Below are 19,697 nucleotides of genomic sequence, written 5' to 3' on the forward strand. Positions count from 1 at the left end.
GCAGTGGAGTGAGGAGACGAGGAAACAGCCCAGTGGAGTGAGGAGACGAGGAAACAGCCCAGTGGAGTGAGGAGACGAGGAAACAGCCCAGTGGAGTGAGGAGACGAGGAAACAGCCCAGTGGAGTGAGAAGACGAGGAAAAGAGCACTTCCTCCTCAATTGTGTTAAACAATTAAAAGGCAAGGAAACACCAACTTAATTCGGTCTATAATCAATAGCCTAACTGTTAAATGTGCCTGGCTTTAATAAATCATCCATTTATACACAAAAGTATGTGGACACCCCTTCAAATTAGTGGATTTCGGGCTATTTCAACCACACCCATTGCTGACAGGTGTATAATATCGGGCACACTGCCATGCAATCTCCATAGACAAACATTGGCAGTCGAATGGCCTTACTGAAGAGCTCTGTGACTTTCAACGAGGCACCGTCATAGGGAGCCACCTTCCTAACAAGTCAGTACGTCCAATGTCTGCCCTCCTAGAGCTGCCCCGGGTCAACTGGAAGTGCTGTTATTGTGAAGTGGAAACGTCTAGGAGCAACAACGGCTCAGCTGCGAAGTGGTAGGCCGCACAAACTCACAGAACGGGACTGGTGAGTGCTGAAGCGTGTAGCGTGTAAAAATCATCTGTCCTCGGTTGCAACACTCCACTACCAAGTTCCAAACTGCCTCTGGAAGCAACGTCAGCACAAGAACTGTTTGTGCGGAAGCTCCATGAAATGGCTTTCCAAGGCCGAGCAGCCGCACACAAGCCTAAGATCACCATGCGCAATGACAAGAGTCGGCTGGAGTGGTGTAAAGCTCGCCGCCATTGGACTCTGGACCAGTGGAAACGCTTTCTCTAGAGTGATGAATCACACTTCACCATCTGGCAGTCCAATGGACGTATCTGGGTTTGGAGGATGCCAGGAGAACGCTACCTTCCCGAATGCGTAGTGCCAACTGTAAAGTTTGGTGGAGGAGGAATAATGGTCTGGGGCTGTTTTTCATGGTTCGGGCCCTTAGTTCCAGTGAAGAGAAATATTAACACTACAGCATACAATGATGACATTCTAGACCATTCTGTCCTTCCAACTTTATGGCAACAGTTTGGGGAAGGCTCTTTCCTGTTTCAGCATGACAATGCCCCCCGTGCACAAAGCAGAAATGGTTTGTTCAGATCGGTATGGAAAAACGTGTCTGGTATGCACAGAGCCCTGACCTCAACCCCATTGAACAACTTTGGGATGAATTGGAACACTGACTGCGAGCCAGGCCTAATTAGCCCAACAGTGCCCGACCTCACTAATGCTTGTGGCTGAACAGAATCAATTCCTCTCCAGCAATGTTCCAACATCTTGTGGATAAGCTGCCCCCGTTTCCAGTTAATTTGTCACGTCCTCTGCATCCATTTTGCCGTCACGTGTTCCGAGTTTCTTATAACCAATTTATTGATGTGATTATGCTACGCTACAGGTCAGGTCCTATTGATGTGATTATGCTACTCTACAGGTCAGGTCCTATGGATGTGATTATGCTACTCTACAGGTCCTATTGATGTGATTACGCTACGCTACGCTACAGGTCAGGTCCTATTGATGTGATTACGCTACGCTACAGGTCAGGTCCTATTGATGTGATTACGCTACGCTACGCTACAGGTCAGGTCCTATGGATGTGATTATGCTACGCTACAGGTCAGGTCCTATGGATGTGATTATGCTACTCTACAGGTCAGGTCCTATGGATGTGATTATGCTACTCTACAGGTCAGGTCCTATGGATGTGATTATGCTACGCTACAGGTCAGGTCATATTGATGTGATTATGCTACTCTACAGGTCAGGTCCTATGGATGTGATTATGCTACGCTACAGGTCAGGTCCTATGGATGTGATTATGCTACGCTACAGGTCAGGTCCTATGGATGTGATTATGCTACTCTACAGGTCCTATTGATGTGATTATGCTACTCTACAGGTCCTATTGATGTGATTATGCTACGCTACAGGTCAGGTCCTATGGATGTGATTATGCTACGCTACAGGTCAGGTCCTATGGATGTGATTATGCTACTCTACAGGTCAGGTCCTATGGATGTGATTATGCTACTCTACAGGTCAGGTCCTATGGATGTGATTACGCTACGCTACAGGTCAGGTCCTATGGATGTGATTACGCTACGCTACAGGTCAGGTCCTATGGATGTGATTATGCTACGCTACAGGTCAGGTCCTATGGATGTGATTACGCTACGCTACGCTACGCTACGCTACGCTACAGGTCAGGTCCTATGGATGTGATTATGCTACTCTACAGGTCAGGTCATATTGATGTGATTACGCTACGCTACGCTACAGGTCAGGTCCTATGGATGTGATTATGCTACGCTACAGGTCATATTGATGTGATTATGCTACGCTACAGGTCAGGTCCTATGGATGTGATTATGCTACGCTACAGGTCAGGTCCTATTCGTCACGCACATGTGATGCATACATGTGTCACGTAAAGAGAGCGAAGGGGATTGAGGGAATGTTTTTCCTAAAACAAAATGAGGGATTTCAGTAACAGAACTTTTCAGTCAGAAATGGCAACATGGACAGCGTGATAAAGACGTGTAGTTCTCTGTGGTCGATGCAGCAGAGAGAGAGATAAAGACGTGTAGTTCTCTGTGGTCGATGCAGCAGAGAGAGAGAGAAAGACGTGTAGTTCTCTGTGGTCGATGCAGCAGAGAGAGAGAGAGAGAGATAAAGACGTGTAGTTCTCTGTGGTCGATGCAGCAGAGAGAGAGAGATAAAGACGTGTAGTTCTCTGTGGTCGATGCAGCCGAGAGAGAGAGAGATAAAGACTTGTAGTTCTCTGTGGTCGATGCAGCAGAGAGAGAGAGATAAAGACGTGTAGTTCTCTGTGGTCGATGCAGCAGAGAGAGAGAGAGATAAAGACTTGTAGTTCTCTGTGGTCGATGCAGCAGAGAGAGAGAGATAAAGACGTGTAGTTCTCTGTGGTCGATGCAGCAGAGAGAGAGAGATAAAGACTTGTAGTTCTCTGTGGTCGATGCAGCAGAGAGAGAGATAAAGACGTGTAGTTCTCTGTGGTCGATGCAGCAGAGAGAGAGAGATAAAGACTTGTAGTTCTCTGTGGTCGATGCAGCAGAGAGAGAGATAAAGACGTGTAGTTCTCTGTGGTCGATGCAGCAGAGAGAGAGAGATAAAGACTTGTAGTTCTCTGTGGTCGATGCAGCAGAGAGAGAGAGATAAAGACTTGTAGTTCTCTGTGGTCGATGCAGCAGAGAGAGAGAGATAAAGACTTGTAGTTCTCTGTGGTCGATGCAGCAGAGAGAGAGCGATAAAGACGTGTAGTTCTCTGTGGTCGATGCAGCAGAGAGAGAGAGATAAAGACGTGTAGTTCTCTGTGGTCGATGCAGCAGAGAGAGAGAGATAAAGACTTGTAGTTCTCTGTGGTCGATGCAGCAGAGAGAGAGAGAGATAAAGACGTGTAGTTCTCTGTGGTCGATGCAGCAGAGAGAGAGAGATAAAGACGTGTAGTTCTCTGTGGTCGATGCAGCAGAGAGAGAGAGATAAAGACTTGTAGTTCTCTGTGGTCGATGCAGCAGAGAGAGAGAGATAAAGACTTGTAGTTCTCTGTGGTCGATGCAGCAGAGAGAGAGAGATAAAGACTTGTAGTTCTCTGTGGTCGATGCAGCAGAGAGAGAGAGATAAAGACTTGTAGTTCTCTGTGGTCGATGCAGCAGAGAGAGAGATAAAGACTTGTAGTTCTCTGTGGTCGATGCAGCAGAGAGAGAGAGAGAAAAGACTTGTAGTTCTCTGTGGTCGATGCAGCAGAGAGAGAGATAAAGACGTGTAGTTCTCTGTGGTCGATGCAGCAGAGAGAGAGAGATAAAGACTTGTAGTTCTCTGTGGTCGATGCAGCAGAGAGAGAGAGATAAAGACTTGTAGTTCTCTGTGGTCGATGCAGCAGAGAGAGAGAGATAAAGACGTGTAGTTCTCTGTGGTCGATGCAGCAGAGAGAGAGAGAGATAAAGACTTGTAGTTCTCTGTGGTCGATGCAGCAGAGAGAGAGAGAGATAAAGACTTGTAGTTCTCTGTGGTCGATGCAGCAGAGAGAGAGAGATAAAGACTTGTAGTTCTCTGTGGTCGATGCAGCAGAGAGAGAGAGAGAGAGAGAGAGAGGAGATAAAGACTTGTAGTTCTCTGTGGTCGATGCAGCAGAGAGAGAGAGAGAGATATAAAGACTTGTAGTTCTCTGTGGTCGATGCAGCAGAGAGAGAGAGATAAAGACGTGTAGTTCTCTGTGGTCGATGCAGCAGAGAGAGAGAGATAAAGACGTGTAGTTCTCTGTGGTCGATGCAGCAGAGAGAGAGAGAGAGAGAGTCAAACGAGTCACACAGTCACTCTCTGTTAAAACAGAAATATATCATTAACACAGAGCAGCAAGTCTCAGCACGATCAAATCAAATGCGCTCGGACTCCCTCTACTCATTCGCTTGTCTTAAATGATTTCATCAAACAGTTCCCTTAAAGCATCAGACAAGCTCAGTGAATATAGTTGATTTGATTACAACACAGAGGATGCGTCTATATCTGGTTGTCTAAGATAGTTTGTTGTCGGGGACAACCCTAGTTGAGAGGAAAGAGATAAGAGATAAACATTTGTTTCAGTCATTTCACCAGCCGTCCAGCCCTGTTCCACGTAACACAGCCAGCCGTCCAGCCCTGTTCCACGTAACACAGCCAGCCGTCCAGCCCTGTTCCACGTAACACAGCCAGCCGTCCAGCCCTGTTCCACGTGACACAGCCAGCCGTCCAGCCCTGTTCCATGTAACACAGCCAGCCGTCCAACCCTGTTCCACGTGACACAGCCAGCCGTCCAGCCCTGTTCCACGTGACACAGCCAGCCGTCCAGCCCTGTTCCATGTAACACAGCCAGCCGTCCAGCCCTGTTCCACGTAACACAGCCAGCCGTCCAGCCCTGTTCCATGTGACACAGCCAGCCGTCCAGCCCTGTTCCATGTGACACAGCCAGCCGTCCAGCCCTGTTCCCATATGACACAGCCAGCCGTCCAGCCCTGTTCCCATGTGACACAGCCAGCCGTCCAGCCCTGTTCCCATGTGACACAGCCAGCCGTCCAACCCTGTTCCACGTGACACAGCCAGCCGTCCAGCCCTGTTCCCATGTAACACAACCAGCCGTCCAGCCCTGTTCCCATGTAACACAGCCAGCCGTCCAGCCCTGTTCCACGTGTCACAGCCAGCCGTCCAGCCCTGTTCCACGTGTCACAGCCAGCCGTCCAACCCTGTTCCATGTGTCACAGCCAGCCGTCCAACCCTGTTCCATGTGACACAGCCAGCCGTCCAGCCCTGTTCCACGTGACACAGCCAGCCGTCCAGCCCTGTTCCACGTGACACAGCCAGCCGTCCAGCCCTGTTCCACGTGACACAGCCAGCCGTCCAGCCCTGTTCCACGTGACACAGCCAGCCGTCCAGCCCTGTTCCACGTAACACAGCCAGCCGTCCAGCCCTGTTCCACGTAACACAGCCAGCCGTCCAACCCTGTTCCACGTGACACAGCCAGCCGTCCAGCCCTGTTCCACGTAACACAGCCAGCCGTCCAAACCTGTTCCACGTAACACAGCCAGCCGTCCAGCCCTGTTCCACGTGTCACAGCCAGCCGTCCTGACAGAGACATCCGTCCAGACAGAGACATCCGTCCAGACAGCCAGACAGAGACATCCGTCCAGACAGAGACATCCGTCCAGACAGCCAGACAGAGACATCCGTCCAGACAGCCAGACAGAGACATCCGTCCAGACAGCCAGGGATATCCGTCCAGACAGCCAGGGACATCCAAGACAGAGACATCCGGACAGACAGCCAGGGACATCCAAGACAGAGACATCCGTCCAGACAGACAGAGACATCCAGACAGAGACATCTGTCCAGACAGACAGAGACATCCAGACAGAGACATGCGGACAGAGACATGCGGACAGAGACATGCGGACACGTCCTGACTCCCCACCACCCGAACACGTCCTCCCAACCCTAACACACTCACTCCAGAGACATCCAGACACGTCCTCCCAACCCTAACACACTCACTCCAGAGACATCCAGACACGTCCTGACTCCCCACCACCCGAACACGTCCTCCCAACCCTAACACACTCACTCCAGAGACATCCAGACACGTCCTGACTCCCCACCACCCGAACACGTCCTCCCAACCCTAACACACTCACTCCAGAGACATCCAGACACGTCCTGACTCCCCACCACCCGAACACATCCTCCCAAACCTAACACACTCACTCCAGAGACATCCGGACACGTCCTGACTCCCCACCACCCGAACACGTCCTCCCAACCCTAACACACTCACTCCAGAGACATCCAGACACGTCCTCCCAACCCTAACACACTCTCTCCAGAGACATCCGGACACGTCCTGACTCCCCACCACCCGAACACGTCCTCCCAACCCTAACACACTCACTCCAGAGACATCCAGACACGTCCTGACTCCCCACCACCCGAACACGTCCTCCCAACCCTAACACACTCACTCCAGAGACATCCAGACACGTCCTCCCAACCCTAACACACTCTCTCCAGAGACATCCGGACACGTCCTGACTCCCCACCACCCGAACACGTCCTCCCAACCCTAACACACTCTCTCCAGAGACATCCAGACACGTCCTGACTCCCCACCACCCGAACACGTCCTCCCAACCCTAACACACTCACTCCAGAGACATCCAGACACGTCCTGACTCCCCACCACCCGAACACGTCCTCCCAACCCTAACACACTCACTCCAGAGACATCCAGACACGTCCTGACTCCCCACCACCCGAACACGTCCTCCCAACCCTAACACACTCACCCCTACCTTGGATCCATCTACACTGATGATGCGGTAGCTGTTGCGTGTGGAGTCGTAGAAGTAGGAAACGGTGACTGCCTGTTTGCTGGCTGGGACCCAGTTCTTCTTGGTGGTCGGGTCAATCTGGAACACATGGGCCCTGGTGGTGAAGATTGGCTGCTCCCTGCACGGGACGAAGAAGAGAGAGGGAAAGAGGAGGAGGAGAGAGGGGGGCGAGAGAGGGGGGAGGAGGAGAGAGGGAAAGAGGAGGAGGAGGAGAGAGGGAAAGAGGAGGAAGAGAGAGAGGGAGAGGAGGAGGAGAGAGGGAAAGAGGAGGAGGAGGAGCGAGAGGGGGGTGAGAGAGGCAGAGAGAGGGATGAGAAGGAGAAGATTAGGAGACCTCTAGTTTGGGTTGGAAGTTCTAGTAATTAATGGTTTGGGGTGTTAGAAACTCCCATGTATTCTATAGGTCAGTCTAAGAGCACATGCATTATCCTGGAAATACTGAAAGTAACACAAGTCAAAAACACATAAGAACTAGATGACAGTAGGTCAGGTTGTGTGGTGTGAGTTGAGTTGAGTACTGGGAGAGATCCAGGTCAGTAGATGACAGTAGTCAGGTTGTGTGGTGTGAGTTGAGTACTGGGAGAGATCCAGGTCAGTAGATGACAGTAGTCAGGTTGTGTGGTGTGAGTTGAGTACTGGGAGAGATCCAGGTCAGTAGATGACAGCAGGTCAGGTTCTGTGGTGTGAGTTGAGTACTGGGAGAGATCCAGGTCAGTAGATGACAGCAGGTCAGGTTCTGTGGTGTGAGTTGAGTACTGGGAGAGATCCAGGTCAGTAGATGACAGCAGGTCAGGTTCTGTGGTGTGAGTTGAGTACTGGGAGAGATCCAGGTCAGTAGATGACAGTAGGTCAGGTTCTGTGGTGTGAGTTGAGTACTGGGAGAGATCCAGGTCAGTAGATGACAGCAGGTCAGGTTCTGTGGTGTGAGTTGAGTACTGGGAGAGATCCAGGTCAGTAGATGACAGCAGGTCAGGTTCTGTGGTGTGAGTTGAGTACTGGGAGAGATCCAGGTCAGTAGATGACAGCAGGTCAGGTTCTGTGGTGTGAGTTGAGTACTGGGAGAGATCCAGGTCAGTAGTTTAGCCTGCTGCAGCGTAACATATTCCTGTAGCAGTCACCTGGGATGCCAGATCCTCAGTGTCCCTCCCAGTGGAGAGCAGGTGTTAATGTAACACTAACCCTGGAATCACCTGGCAACCCGCAGCCAATTAGCACTTCATCAGCTCAAGCCTCTCACAGGAGGGAAGAAAAACACACAGGCACTACACGAGCCCTATCACGTTATAGGGAGAAGAAACACAGGCACTACACGAGCCCTATCACGTTATAGGGAGAAGAAACACAGGCACTACACGAGCCCTATCACGTTATAGGGAGAAGAAACACAGGCACTACACGAGCCCTATCACGTTATAGGGAGAAGAAACACAGGCACTACACGAGCCCTATCACGTTATAGGGAGAAGAAACACCACCACAGACACAGTCTCAGCTGCTCACAGGGTATCAGAGTCCTCCTGGTCAGCTGTTTTAATACCCGGCTGCATTAAGACTAAGGCTGGTACTTGCTGAGGACATCACGATTCCATATCACCCCCATACTTTAGGTGTGATTCCATATCACCACCATACTTTAGGTGCGATTCCATATCACCACCATACTTTAGGTGTGATTCCATATCACCACCATACTTTAGGTGTGATTCCATATCACCACCATACTTTAGGTGTGATTCCATATCACCACCATACTTTAGGTGTGATTCCATATCACCACCATACTTTAGGTGTGATTCCATATCACCACCATACTTTAGGTGGGACTCCATATCACCACCATACTTTAGGTGTGATTCCATATCACCACCATACTTTAGGTGTGATTCCATATCACCACCATACTTTAGGTGTGATTCCATATCACCACCATACTTTAGGTGTGATTCCATATCACCACCATACTTTAGGTGTGATTCCATATCACCACCATACTTTAGGTGATTCCATATCACCACCATACTTTAGGTGGATTCCATATCACCACCATACTTTAGGTGTGATTCCATATCACCACCATACTTTAGGTGTGATTCCATATCACCACCATACTTTAGGTGTGATTCCATATCACCACCATACTTTAGGTGTGATTCCATATCACCACCATACTTTAGGTGTGATTCCATATCACCACCATACTTTAGGTGTGATTCCATATCACCACCATACTTTAGGTGTGATTCCATATCACCACCATACTTTAGGTGTGATTTTCACAATTCTCAACCAAGATTCTATTGTGATTTGATGTTCCACACATATTGCTCACTATATGTTGTAACTTTAATGTGTTACAGAGTTCATGTTTAAGTTAATTGCTGCTGCAGAGAGAAGAGAGACATGAGAAAACTAAATGTTGATCAGTCAGGGAAATAAAATAAAAAGTGTTGAAAACACAATGGCTCACAATTTAAAGATGGAGAACAAGCTATAGGATGAAACATACCTGTGTTAAGGTGCAGGGTCAGACTATTAGAGCTAGCTAACGCTACCTACTAAGAATACAACACACACACACACACACACACACACACACACACACACACATACAGTTAGTCGACCTACAGTCCAGCTCAACAGAAGGGCTACAGTTAGTCGACTTATACAGTCCAGCTCAACAGAAGGACTACAGTTAGTCGACCTACAGTCCAGCTCAACAGAAGGACTACAGTTAGTCGACCTACAGTCCAGCTCAACAGAAGAGCTAGTTAGTCGACATATACAGTCCAGCTCAACAGAAGAGCTAGTTAGTCGACTTATACAGTCCAGCTCAACAGAAGAGCTAGTTAGTCGACATATACAGTCCAGCTCAACAGAAGGGCTACAGTTAGTCGACATATACAGTCCAGCTCAACAGAAGAGCTAGTTAGTCGACATATACAGTCCAGCTCAACAGAAGGACTACAGTTAGTCGACCTACAGTCCAGCTCAACAGAAGGACTACAGTTAGTCGACCTACAGTCCAGCTCAACAGAAGAGCTAGTTAGTCGACATATACAGTCCAGCTCAACAGAAGGGCTACAGTTAGTCGACCTACAGTCCAGCTCAACAGAAGAGCTAGTTAGTCGACATATACAGTCCAGCTCAACAGAAGGGCTACAGTTAGTCGACATATACAGTCCAGCTCAACAAAGAGCTAGTTAGTCTATACAGTCCAGCTAACAGAAGGACTACAGTTAGTCACCTTGTAGTCCAGCTCAACAGAAGGACTACAGTTAGTCTGACCTACAGTCCAGCTCAACAGAAGAGCTAGTTAGTCGACATATACAGTCCAGCTCAACAGAAGAACTAAATAAATCGACTTATACAGTCCAGCTCAACAGAAGAGCTAAATTAAATAAATATATACAGTCCAGCTCAACAGAAGGGCTACAGTTAGTCGACATATACAGTCCAGCTCAACAGAAGAGCTAGTTAGTCGACATATACAGTCCAGCTCAACAGAAGGACTACAGTTAGTCGACCTACAGTCCAGCTCAACAGAAGGACTACAGTTAGTCGACCTACAGTCCAGCTCAACAGAAGAGCTAGTTAGTCGACATATACAGTCCAGCTCAACAGAAGGGCTACAGTTAGTCGACCTACAGTCCAGCTCAACAGAAGAGCTACAGTTAGTCGACTTATACAGTCCAGCTCAACAGAAGGACTACAGTTAGTCGACCTACAGTCCAGCTCAACAGAAGAACTAGTTAGTCGACTTATACAGTCCAGCTCAACAGAAGGGCTACAGTTAGTCGACTTATACAGTCCAGCTCAACAGAAGAACTAGTTAGTCGACTTATACAGTCCAGCTCAACAGAAGAGCTACAGTTAGTCGACCTACAGTCCAGCTCAACAGAAGGACTACAGTTAGTCGACCTACAGTCCAGCTCAACAGAAGAGCTAGTTAGTCGACTTATACAGTCCAGCTCAACAGAAGGGCTACAGTTAGTCGACCTACAGTCCAGCTCAACAGAAGGACTACAGTTAGTCGACCTACAGTCCAGCTCAACAGAAGGGCTACAGTTAGTCGACCTACAGTCCAGCTCAACAGAAGGGCTACAGTTAGTCGACTTATACAGTCCAGCTCAACAGAAGGACGACAGTTAGTCGACCTACAGTCCAGCTCAACAGAAGGGCTACAGTTAGTCGACTTATACAGTCCAGCTCAACAGAAGGACGACACTTAGTCGACCTACAGTCCAGCTCAACGTGGTGCATAAAATAACACACAACTCGTCGTGACCTTGAACACGAATGGGGTACGGCAGCCGACGACCTTACAGAGTTCCACTTCTGAGAGAATGCCAAGAGTGTTATCAACGCAACGCTGTCATCAAGGCAAAGGGTGGCTACTTTGAAGAATCTAAACTCTAAAATATATTTTGATTTGTTTAACACTTTGTTGGTTACTACTATATTTTTTTTATTCATAGTTTTGATGTCTTCACTATTATTCTACAATGTAGGAAATAGTAAAAATAAAGAAAAACCCTGGAATGAGAAGGTGTGTCCAAACTTTAGACAGGTACTGTAGGTACATAAACACTTTGTTGATTTATAAATCCATATTTGGAGTCAAATATCGATATAATATCATCCAAAAATATCACGATATGTCTATCACCCCCCCCCATCAATATTTAAGACGGTTTAAACCTCTGCAGCCCCCTGGTCTCTGTGTGTCGTCTGGTGGACATCTGTTAGGAAGATTATCAACTGTGATTCTTGCATTTCGGACATCATCAAGGGTGTAGGCAACAAGGACGTAGGCAACAAGGGCGTAGGCAACAAGGATGTAGGCAACAAGGGTGTAGGCAACAAGGTGTAGGCAACAAGGACGTAGGCAACAAGGACGTAGGCAACAAGGACGTAGGCAACAAGGACGTAGGCAACAAGGACGTAGGCACCAAGGGCGTAGGCACCAAGGACGTAGGCAACAAGGGCGTAGGCAACAAGGACGTAGGCAACAAGGGCGTAGGCAACAAGGGCGTAGGCAACAAGGACGTAGGCAACAAGGACGTAGGCAACAAGGACGTAGGCAACAAGGACATATGCAAAAGGACGTAGGCAACAAGGACGTAGGCAACAAGGACGTAGGCAACAAGGATGTAAGATTTACATGTAAAAGGCTACATATTCCACAGCCTATCAGAGGGGGGGGATGACTTTGACATCAGTCGAGTTTTCAAATCAATGGGAAAACGGGTATTAAATAGCATCTAGATGACCCAGATTGGATTATAATGCCATTTGAAGGATACAGCTTCAGGCATCTCTCCCAGCATGACTACTTTCCATTAGGACAAATTAACTCACAACCTCTCTGTTAGTCAGGAACCATTTGAACAATGACTAACATGAGGGACAATCACAGCGACACACATTTAAAATGTCCTCTTAGATCGACAGTCTGTTCAAAATGTGGCCTGCCGGAGTAACATAGTCATCATGTTATAAAGGACTACAGGCTTGGTCAACACTAGATGGGATGTTATAAAGGACTACAGGCTTGGTCAACACTAGATGGGATGTTATAAAGGACTACAGGCTTGGTCAACACTAGATGGGAGTTATATAGGACTACAGGCTTGGTCAACACTAGATGGGATGTTATATAGGACTACAGGCTTGGTCAACACTAGATGGGATGTTATAAAGGACTACAGGCTTGGTCAACACTAGATGTTATATAGGACTACAGGCTTGGTCAACACTAGATGGGATGTTATAAAGGACTACAGGCTTGGTCAACACTAGATGGGATGTTATAAAGGACTACAGGCTTGGTCAACACTAGATGGGATGTTATAAAGGACTACAGGCTTGGTCAACACTAGATGGGATGTTATAAAGGACTACAGGCTTGGTCAACACTAGATGTTATAAAGGACTACAGGCTTGGTCAACACTAGATGTTATAAAGGACTACAGGCTTGGTCAACACTAGATGGGATGTTATAAAGGACTACAGGCTTGGTCAACACTAGATGGGATGTTATAAAGGACTACAGGCTTGGTCAACACTAGATAACAGGACTACGGGATGTTATAAAGGACTACAGGCTTGGTCAACACTAGATGGGATGTTATAAAGGACTACAGGCTTGGTCAACACTAGATGGGATGTTATAAAGGACTACAGGCTTGGTCAACACTAGATGGGATGTTATAAAGGACTACAGGCTTGGTCAACACTAGATGGGAGGTTATAAAGGACTACAGGCTTGGTCAACACTAGATGGGATGTTATAAAGGACTACAGGCTTGGTCAACACTAGATGGGATGTTATAAAGGACTACAGGCTTGGTCAACACTAGATTAACCCTGTTATAAAGGACTACAGGCTTGGTCAACACTAGATGGGATGTTATAAAGGACTACAGGCTTGGTCAACACTAGATGGGATGTTATAAAAAACTACAGGCTTGGTCAACACTAGATGGGATGTTATAAAGGACTACAGGCTTGGTCAACACTAGATGTTATATAGGACTACAGGCTTGTTCAACACTAGATGGGATGTTATAAAGGACTACAGGCTTGGTCAACACTAGATGGGATGTTATAAAGGACTACAGGCTTGGTCAACACTAGATGGGATGTTATAAAGGACTACAGGCTTGTTCAACACTAGATGTTATAAAGGACTACAGGCTTGGTCAACACTAGATGGGATGTTATAAAGGACTACAGGCTTGGTCAACACTAGATGGGATGTTATAAAGGACTACAGGCTTGGTCAACACTAGATGGGATGTTATAAAGGACTACAGGCTTGGTCAACACTAGATGGGATGTTATAAAGGACTACAGGCTTGGTCAACACTAGATGGGATGTTATAAAGGACTACAGGCTTGGTCAACACTAGATGGGATGTTATAAAGGACTACAGGCTTGAACCTCAACACTAGATGGGATGTTATAAATCACGGACTACAGGCTTGGTCAACACTAGATGGGATGTTATAACTACAGGCTTGGTCACACTACTAGGCTTGGTCAACACTAGATGGGATGTTATAAAGGACTACAGGCTGGTCAACACTAGATGGGATGTTATAAAGGACTACAGGCTTGGTCAACACTAGATGGGATGTTATAAAGGACTACAGGCTTGGTCAACACTAGATGGGATGTTATAAAGGACTACAGGCTTGGTCAACACTAGATGGGATGTTATAAAGGACTACAGGCTTGGTCAACACTAGATGGGATGTTATAAAGGACTACAGGCTTGGTCAACACTAGATGGGATGTTATAAAGGACTACAGGCTTGGTCAACACTAGATGTTATAAAGGACTACAGGCTTGGTCAACACTAGATGGGATGTTATAAAGGACTACAGGCTTGGTCAACACTAGATGGGATTTATAAAGGACTACAGGCTTGGTCAACACTAGATGGGATATAAGGACTACCCTTGGCCTAAAAGATGTTACAGGCTTGGTCAACACTAGATATAGGACTACAGGCTGTTATAAAGGACTACAGGCTTGGTCAACACTAGATGGGATGTTATAAAGGACTACAGGCTTGGTCAACACTAGATGGATGTTATAAAGGACTACAGGCTTGGTCAACACTAGATGGGATGTTATAAAGGACTACAGGCTTGGTCAACACTAGATGGGATGTTATAAAGGACTACAGGCTTGGTCAACACTAGATGGGATGTTATAAAGGACTACAGGCTTGGTCAACACTAGATGGGATGTTATAAAGGACTACAGGCTTGGTCAACACTAGATGGGATGTTATAAAGGACTACAGGCTTGGTCAACACTAGATGGGATGTTATAAAGGACTACAGGCTTGTTCAACACTAGATGGGATGTTATAAAGGACTACAGGCTTGGTCAACACTAGATGGGATGTTATAAAGGACTACAGGCTTGGTCAACACTAGATGGGATGTTATAAAGGACTACAGGCTTGGTCAACACTAGATGGGATTTATAAAGGACTACAGGCTTGGTCAACACTAGATGGGATGTTATAAAGGACTACAGGCTTGGTCAACACTAGATGGGATGTTATAAAGGACTACAGGCTTGGTCAACACTAGATGGGATGTTATAAAGGACTACAGGCTTGGTCAACACTAGATGGGATGTTATAAAGGACTACAGGCTTGGTCAACACTAGATGGGATGTTATAAAGGACTACAGGCTTGGTCAACACTAGATGGGATGTTATAAAGGACTACAGGCTTGGTCAACACTAGATGTTATAAAGGACTACAGGCTTGGTCAACACTAGATGGGATGTTATAAAGGACTACAGGCTTGGTCAACACTAGATGGGATGTTATAAAGGACTACAGGCTTGGTCAACACTAGATGGGATGTTATAAAGGACTACAGGCTTGGTCAACACTAGATGGGATGTTATAAAGGACTACAGGCTTGGTCAACACTAGATGGGATGTTATAAAGGACTACAGGCTTGGTCAACACTAGATGGGATGTTATAAAGGACTACAGGCTTGGTCAACACTAGATGGGATGTTATAAAGGACTACAGGCTTGGTCAACACTAGAAGTTATAAAGGACAAAGTCAAAGTGAGCTAGAGACAGCCAATAGGATCTACGTCCTGGCAGACAGACCAGTCTCCTCTCTTCTTCTCTCCTCCTGTCCTATTCTCAGAGGGCTCTGTATGTGTGTGTGGGTGGGGGGGAAGGGGGTGGGGGTGTTGACACACTCATGCAGAAAGCAAGATGTGTGTGGGTGTGGCCACGACCCATCTCCCAGTAGACAGTCAGTGTTCAGTAAACACACAGGCTGAACACGCAGTGCAGAGTCAGTCAGTCAGCCAGTCAGCCAGTCCATCCTCACCTGGTCCTGCCACAATACAACACCACCTTTCCATCCCTTCCTGTTACCACACTCTCTGTGGTTATATTTACATACTTGATTTAAAAAAATTCAAACCAGGAAATCAAACCAATGTAAAATGCAGCATGTGATTGTAGTGTGGTTGTGTGTGTGTGGAACCTGTAGGACTCCGTGTGGGAGAGAGTGCACACACACACACACACACACACACACACACACACACACACACACACACACACAATTTCATTATATTTCAGCACAGCTTTATTGATAAGTACCCAGAGGGCGATAGGCATCGCTCCACAGGGCAGCAGAGATGTTTTCATATTCCATCCCTACTAAGGTATCCTAACAGGACATAGATTTATCCTAGGAGGACATAGATCTATACTAGGAGGACATAGATCTATACTAGGAGGACATAGATCTATACTAGGAGGTATCCTAGCAGGACATAGATCTATACTAGCAGGACATAGATCTATACTAGGAGGTATCCTAGCAGGACATAGATCTATACTAGGAGGACATAGATCTATACTAGGAGGTATCCTAGCAGGACATAGATCTATACTAGGAGGTATCCTAGCAGGACATAGATCTATACTAGGAGGTATCCTAGCAGGACATAGATCTATACTAGGAGGTATCCTAGCAGGACATAGATCTATACTAGGAGGTATCCTAGCAGGACATAGATCTATACTAGGAGGTATCCTAGCAAGACATAGATCTATACTAGGAGGTATCCTAGCAGGACATAGATCTATACTAGCAGGACATAGATCTATACTAGGAGGTATCCTAGCAGGACATAGATCTATACTAGGAGGACATAGATCTATACTAGGAGGTATCCTAGCAGGACATAGATCTATACTAGGAGGTATCCTAGCAGGACATAGATCTATACTAGGAGGACATAGATCTATACTAGGAGGTATCCTAGCAGGACATAGATCTATACTAGCAGGACATAGATCTATACTAGGAGGTATCCTAGCAGGACATAGATCTATACTAGGAGGTATCCTAGTAGGTCATAGATCTATACTAGGAGGACATAGATCTATACTAGGAGGTATCCTAGCAAGACATAGATCTATACTAGGAGGTATCCTAGCAGGACATAGATCTATACTAGGAGGTATCCTAGCAGGACATATATCTATACTAGGAGGTATCCTAGCAGGACATAGACCTATACTAGCAGGTATCCTAGCAGGACATAGATCTATCCTAGCAAGACATAGATCTATACTAGGAGGTATCCTAGCAAGACATAGATCTATACTAGGAGGACATAGATCTATACTAGGAGGTATCCTAGCAGGACATAGATCTATACTAGCAGGACATAGATCTATACTAGGAGGTATCCTAGCAGGACATAGATCTATACTAGGAGGTATCCTAGCAGGACATAGATCTATACTAGGAGGTATCCTAGCAAGACATAGATCTATACTAGGAGGTATCCTAGCAGGACATAGATCTATACTAGGAGGTATCCTAGCAGGACATAGATCTATACTAGGAGGTATCCTAGCTGGTCATAGGTCTATACTAGGAGGTATCCTAGCAGGTCATAGGTCTATACTAGGAGGTATCCTATCAGGACATAGATTTATCCTAGGAGGTATGATAACGTTCCATTTGCTCCATTATAATGAGCCTGTCCTCCTATAGCTCCTCCCACCAGCCTCCTCTGGTGTATATGTGTGTGTGTTTATCCAAGCAGGGAATGTCCAGAAGCCAGTAGGAGTGAACTCTTCTGTTCGTTATAATGTGTAACAGTAGGAAGCTAATGCTGCTGTTAGTTGAGGGCATATCTCATGGCTTTGATCTGCCTCCCAGCGATATGGAGCGTTCTGGGTGTGTGTCTGTTCCTCACAGCGTTCTGTGTGTGTGTGTGTGTGTGTGTGTGTGTGTGAGTGTGTGTTCTGTCTATGGCTCTAGCGTACAGTGCTGATTATGTCTGTAGCTCACAGCGTTCTGGGTGTGTGTGTGTGTGTGTGTGTGTGTGTGTGTTGTTCTGTCTATGGCTCTAGCGTACAGTGCTGATTATGTCTGTAGCTCACAGTGTTCTGTCTATGGCTCTAGCGTACAGTGCTGATTATGTCTGTAGCTCACAGCGTTCTGGGTGTGTGTGTGTGTGTGTGTGTGTGTGTGTGTGTTCTGTCTATGGCTCTAGCGTACAGTGCTGATTATGTCTGTAGCTCACAGCAGAGGGCTGAGCAGTGAAAACATTCTTAGGTAAGATGAAAGAGAAGAATTAGACATCTTATTAAACTTTCATGATCTGGTCTGACAAATCAGTGTGGAAACGATGCTCCTCCTCTTAAAACACACACAGTTCCTGTTCATACACACGCTCACAAATGCACCGCTCACACACCTCTCATGTTAGATCTGTCAAGCATGCACACTTCCTCACGTTCACACACTACAGTATTCACACACCCTTCACACTAAATCTGTCAACAGCCGGTTTAGAGAATAGTAGTTCAGTTGGCTGGATTAATGCATCACTGAATCTCTCCTCACTCTCTTTCCTTACGTCCCCGCTACCTCTCGCCCCCTCTTCCTCTCCCTCTCGCCCCCTCTTACTCTCGCCCCCTCTCCCCCTCTCTCCCTCTCGCCCCCTCTCCCCCTCTCCCTCTCGCCCCCTCTCCCCCTCTTACTCTCGCCCCTCTCCCCCTCTTACCCTCTCGCCCCCTCTCCCCCTCTCCCTCTCGCCCCAGTTCTTGTACTACAGAACATTAAAGGTGAATACACAAAGTTCTAGAGCAACTGCAGTCAGACGCTAGGACAGACGCTAGGACAGACAGACGCTAGGACAGACGCTAGGACAGACAGACGCTAGGACAGACGCTAGGACAGACAGACGCTAGGACAGACAGACGCTAGGACAGACAGACGCTAGGACAGACAGACGCTAGGACAGACAGACGCTAGGACAGACAGACAGACGCACCGCTAGGACAGACGCTAGGACAGACGGACGCTAGGACAGACGGACGCTCGGACAGACGCACCGCTAGGACAGACGCACCGCTAGGACAGACGCACCGCTAGGACAGACACTAGGACAGACGCACCGCTAGGACAGACACTAGGACAGACGCACCGCTAGGACAGACGCACCGCTAGGACAGACGCAACGCTAGGACAGACACTAGGACAGACGCACCGCTAGGACAGACACTAGGACAGACGGACCGCTAGGACAGACGCACCGCTAGGACAGACACTAGGACAGACACTAGGACAGACGGACCGCTAGGACAGACGCACCGCTAGGACAGACACTAGGACAGACACTAGGACAGACGGACCGCTAGGACAGACGCACCGCTAGGACAGACACTAGGACAGACGCACCGCTAGGACAGACGCACCGCTAGGACAGACGCACCGCTAGGACAGACACTAGGACAGACGCACCGCTAGGACAGACACTAGGACAGACGCACCGCTAGGACAGACACTAGGACAGACGCACCGCTAGGACAGACACTAGGACAGACGCACCGCTAGGACAGACACTAGGACAGACGCACCGCTAGGACAGACACTAGGACAGACGCACCGCTAGGACAGACACTAGGACAGACGCACCGCTAGGACAGACACTAGGACAGACGCACCGCTAGGACAGACACTAGGACAGACGCACCGCTAGGACAGACGCACCGCTAGGACAGACACTAGGACAGACGCACCGCTAGGACAGACGCACCGCTAGGACAGACGCACCGCTAGGACAAACACTAGGACAGACGCAGACACGGACAGACGGACCGGGACAGACACTAGGACAGACACTAGGACAGGACAGGACAGACACTAGGACAGACGCACCGCTAGGACAGA

The 19,697-nt window shown here is 47.7% G+C and overlaps 1 protein-coding gene across 3 annotated transcripts in view; it reads right to left on the minus strand.

The window, feature by feature from the left end:
• Positions 1–19,697, minus strand: part of homer2 (homer scaffold protein 2) — a 129,243-nt gene that overhangs the window by 73,771 nt on the left and 35,775 nt on the right. For 2 of the 3 annotated variants that reach the window (XM_065012434.1, XM_065012433.1), the window contains exon 2: positions 6,894–7,056. In XM_065012434.1, coding sequence (XP_064868506.1) covers positions 6,894–7,056 — 163 coding nt within the window. The remainder of the gene's footprint in view (positions 1–6,893; positions 7,057–19,697) is intronic. The other variant, XM_065012435.1, reaches the window with a different exon arrangement.

This window comes from Oncorhynchus nerka, linkage group LG27 (genome assembly GCF_034236695.1).
Source record: "Oncorhynchus nerka isolate Pitt River linkage group LG27, Oner_Uvic_2.0, whole genome shotgun sequence".
NCBI classification, from domain to species: domain Eukaryota; kingdom Metazoa; phylum Chordata; class Actinopteri; order Salmoniformes; family Salmonidae; genus Oncorhynchus; species Oncorhynchus nerka.